We start from the raw sequence: 4,840 nt of genomic DNA, 5'->3' as shown, positions 1-4,840 counted from the left end.
TGTGATATATTAAGTCTTTTAAGGTGTCATGTCTGGAAATAGCCAAGGTTTGGTTCCTATTCTGAAAGTTTGAGAAATTATGCATAATATGTATATTTGAGCAATTTGAGTTATGTGCTTGATGGAAGAATAAAATCCGTAGAGTGATGACTGAGCAAAACTCACTGGTCTGTTTAAATAAGATAGTGAGCTAATTGTCGCGAGTACAGAGCAAGAGATATAAATATTTTTTACCCAACAATTACATCTTAATGACATTTTTCAAACTTCCCATGCAAATCTACTTTAGATCTATTCTGCATCACAAATCCTGGCACATTTTCATCTGCCCCAAAAACTTAGACAGCAAAGTGCTCCTGGATTGGCTGCTGCTTGACAAATGTATGTCACAGTTATTGGGGGATACTTGTTGCCGGGCATGGCAGCAGCAGAGCACTCTGAGAACTTTGCCCCTGAAGTCATCAGACACATAGTTGTAGATAAAGGGATCAATGCAGGGGCTAAAGTAGCTGACGGCCAGGCTGACTATATAAGGCACATAGAGGTTGTCCATTTGATCTGTAAGCAGCAGGAGCAGGAGGATGTGGCCAGGGAGGAAACATGCAAGGACACCTAGCAATATCAGTGCAGTGAGGCAGGCAGCGTGGGAGTAGCTTTGCCCTCTGGCCAGAAGGGTCTTTAGTATGGCGCCGTGGCAGAACACAATTACAAGCAGAGGGAGCAAGAAGCAAATACAGTAAAAGCTGATGTAGTAGGGGAAAAGTAAAGTCATAATAAAATCAGACTGGACATCATAACAGGTGATAATGGGAAGGTTGGTCAGCTGGTAGGACTGGCGAAAGGGTAACACGAGCAGCATAGACAACAGAACCACCACCCAAACGGACACACTCATGGCCAGGGAGGTGCAATGGCTGCGCAGGGTTAGAGCACTATAGGGGTGCACCAGAGCTGTATACCGGTCTATGCTGATTAATGCCAAGGTGAGTACTGAACCACACATGCTACCATAGAGCAGAGCCATGACCAGTCGGCACATTGGCTCACCGAAGAACCAGTCATTGCCAGCAAAGTAGTAAATGATGCGGAAGGGCAACATCAGAAGGAGGAGCACATCCAGCACTGTCAAATTGATGAGGAGGATGGTGGATGGGATCTTCTCCGTGTGGAAGATCAACACCCACAGGGCCAGAATGTTCACTGGGAGTCCGACAAGGAATGCAACCGAGTAAAGGACGGGCACCACAATCACAATGAGGGGGCTTTGTAGCTCCAGCTTGCATTTTTCTGAAAGAGTTAAAATCCAGCTCATCTGGTTGTCCAGTGACTTTGTGATGACTGTCTGAGGCTTTATCAAAAAATCACCTAATAAGAGACAGGAACAGAGGAGTGCAATGAGTATCACCTTCCTACTACTTACTTTGGTCAGGGTTACAGACATCATAGGGCACAGGTCATCACAGAGCCCCTACATGCACACTACATGAGGAGAACATGTAAGGTCCCCAAACAAAAGACAGAGGCGGAGTCAAGCCCCCAAACCTAGAGGTCTGAGTGTTATTCACTAAACCAATGCCTTTTACATGCCGGTAGTAATGGGCAAAGTTGCTCTTTTTTGGGACACAGTTCATTTGATTCAGTTCACTTAAAAGATTACTTCTGATCACCAGCTTGTTCAGTGACACTTCTTGTTTGCATAAAATAAATCCATCCATCCATTTTCCAAACAGCTTATCCTACTGGGTCGTGGGGGGTCCAGAGCCTATCCCAGAAGCAATGGGCACGAGGCAGGGAACAACCCAGGATGGGGGGCCAGCCTATCGCCGGGCACACTCATACACCATTCACTCACACAGGCACACCTATGGGCAATTTAGCAACTCCAATTAGCCTCAGCATGTTTTTGGACTGTGGGGGGAAACCAGAGTACCCGGAGGAAACCCCACGACGACATGGGGAGAACATGCAAACTCCCAGGCGGAGACTCGAACCCAGATCCCAGAGGTGTGAGGCAACAGTGCTAACCACTGCACCACCATGCCACCCCCTAAAACAAATCTGAAACAGTATTTATTATTTAGGATAAATACTGTTAAGGAGTAAACTAAATACCACTAATAAGTCATGTATTTGTTATTTAATTATAGTGTAAGTCTCTCAACATTGTACCTTAGCTACTCATATTTGTTAAAAACGCACACCTAACAGCTCATCAGTTGGTCAGGTAATGAGTTCAAACTCTAATAATTTTTGGTTAAAATCATTTACATCATGAAAATGATGCATCTCTAAAATCCAATCTCCTACTGTATATGCACACTCTCTTCCACATTCTGAGTCAGCCAGCTGTTTCACTTACGACACTTAGTAAAGTACCATGAAGCTAGCAAGAATAAACAAGAATAATGAACCAGAAGTACTTCTGCTGTCATGGGTATAACAAAGTATTTTTCAAAGTAAAAACATCTGTGCTTTGAGATACGTGAGATTCCACCAAGATTTTGCTACGTTTGTCATTGCAAAAACAATTTTCTTACAGCCTTGTTTCCATGACAGCGGTTATGGCTGAAAACTGGCCATATTACAATTCTCTGAAGCATCATACAGAGGGCGTGCTCTGATGATTAATGGAGTGTACGTTTCAAATTCCAGCTGACCAACAGATGTGTAAGGTGTACACCCCCTTCTAAAGTCCGCCCACCCATTAAGAAAATTACCAAAAGTCAGAAGCAAAAAAAAAATTCCAGAAGCAAAACAAAATAGAGAAGAAAAATAAAAACATGTAATTCTATTTTTTTCTATTTTCAATGTATATTTTCATTCTGATGCTTAATAATTTGCTTGCGGTTTTCAAAATTTTAATACTTTTGGCACAAAATTAACTCTATAGTGAAATATCTCGTTTACTATATAAAACTGCAGCAAACATACCTGGGGCCAGTTACACAAAACGGCTTAAGTTTTCTCCTTAAGCATGACACTTATGCTATGCGTGCTAATTTCTCTTTAGCTGAGGGATTTATTTAAGGATTTATTTATTTAGGTAAAATCTAAAGGATTGACCGCACTGAAAGAGATTTTACAGCAGTTAAATTAAACTGTTCAGTTTCCATTGAGACAGCTTGTTTGCTTGCACTCATGCCCGTTTGTGATACCTGGTATTGCCTCCACTGTTAATTTCATTGCCAAAAATATGGTCTGACAAAGAGTTTTTGCCTGATAACTAAAACAAAAAACCTGACTATAATATGCATTAATATCAATGATGAAATTGAACAAACTATTCATCTGTTGAATATCAATAAAATAAAAATAAAAGCCATATTTCATTACTGTCACGATCAGTCGCGGGGAGAGTGGCGATCGTGCGGGCTGGCTGGCAAGGACTAGGCAAACAGGCTGGAATCTGGGTAAACTAAGGTTTTAATACGGGAACTGGGAACAGGGAACATCTACAAACGTCAAACCACACCATAACCACAATTACGGCCGGGGGGAACAGGTAAGACCAGGACTTAAATAAGACAAGACTATGCAAAGCAATCATACAAAGCTGGAAACAATCAGTGAAGCACACGTGGGTAATCAGGGGGCGTGGCACACACACGAGGAGCCGACGAGCCGGGTATGATAATTACCACTGCATCCCTATCTGATAAAAATGGAGACTGTTTCTCCTGGTGTATTGTGTACACAACGAATAGGTACTTTCCGCTTGAAGAACAACTACTGAGTGGGGCATATGGCATTAACTTAGGAGTTAAATTAGCATTCCTGTCATATGTCAGAGGATAAGTGAAATAACAGAAAGAACAAATCTTTGTAGGTGAGTGAACGCGTGTGTGGAATTCCTGTACGGGACTCGTTCCCTGCAAATGAATGGTTTGCGAACATCACACCATTAATGTTTTTATTGTTCTACACTTTTAAATAAATGACAGCAGTGGGGTAGGTGTTTCCCTCCCCTTTACTTTCCTTTTGGAGCATTCTTGTAGCTCTTATTAGCATATCAAATTGACTCCAGTGTCGATTAAAACACCGGTGATCGTCATTAAAGTGCATCTTTCCTGGTTCATGCCCCCTGATGCCGCTGATGTGTGTTGGTATTCAGCTTGCGGCTGGTTTCCCTGACGGGGGGGTGTGACTATATAAATCCACTGGGGATGTTGACAAACTACTTAATTTCTTCAGGACAATAACGAGCAAAAACCCACTTCAAAAATGTACAAGAACTCTCAAGGAAAAAGGAAAGTAAAGGACAGCCCAGCTTATTACCTGTTGTGACCAGTTCCTGATTCTCAATCGAATTTAATGGGTTCTTGGTCATCTGGAGGAAGGGGAGGCTGGTCAGGTTGCTCTGACCTCGTAAAATCCAGCTGAGTGCCAGCAGCAGCTGCAGGGCTCGAGTCGCGGGAGGTCGGGCCATGGAATCAGGAACCTCTCTTTGTAGTGTTCTGTTACGTTTGGGTTCTGCCTGTGTCTGCTCCAAGGGGACAGGATGTGAGACAGTCTAGCCTCCCCCTCTATACAGAGCTTATGGGCTTTCCTCTTTCCAGGAACCCCCTGCTTTCCAGTTTCTAATACAATCATATACACACCCTTAACTACATTAGCTAAAAAAAGTCACGCACTTCAGTATTTTGTTGGACCACCTTTAGCTTTCTTTATGCTGTAAATTTGTCATGGCATTGTTTCCACATGCTTATGGAACATCACAACATTTTTTGTATCCAAATTTGCATTAATTTCTTGCTGAGAACCTGTATTGATGACAGGTGACTTGAACCACTCCATAAAGTCCAAAAGACTTTCAAGTAGCTAATTCATGGGTGAAAATGAT

The 4,840-nt window shown here is 42.5% G+C and overlaps 1 protein-coding gene across 1 annotated transcript; it reads right to left on the bottom strand.

The window, feature by feature from the left end:
- Positions 1-301: 301 nt before the first annotated feature.
- On the bottom strand, positions 302-4,640 carry LOC125750130 (proteinase-activated receptor 4-like). Its single transcript, XM_049027522.1, has 2 exons — positions 4,276-4,640; positions 302-1,365 (listed from the first exon to the last, which is right to left on the bottom strand). Exons 1-2 carry the CDS (start codon positions 4,424-4,426, stop codon positions 302-304), a joined length of 1,215 nt encoding a protein of 404 aa, XP_048883479.1. The 5' UTR covers positions 4,427-4,640.
- Positions 4,641-4,840: the final 200 nt, after the last annotated feature.

This window comes from Brienomyrus brachyistius, chromosome 10 (genome assembly GCF_023856365.1).
Source record: "Brienomyrus brachyistius isolate T26 chromosome 10, BBRACH_0.4, whole genome shotgun sequence".
Classification (NCBI taxonomy): domain Eukaryota; kingdom Metazoa; phylum Chordata; class Actinopteri; order Osteoglossiformes; family Mormyridae; genus Brienomyrus; species Brienomyrus brachyistius.
Note: the sequence above shows the minus strand (reverse complement) of the source record. Positions and strands in the feature narration are given on the sequence as shown.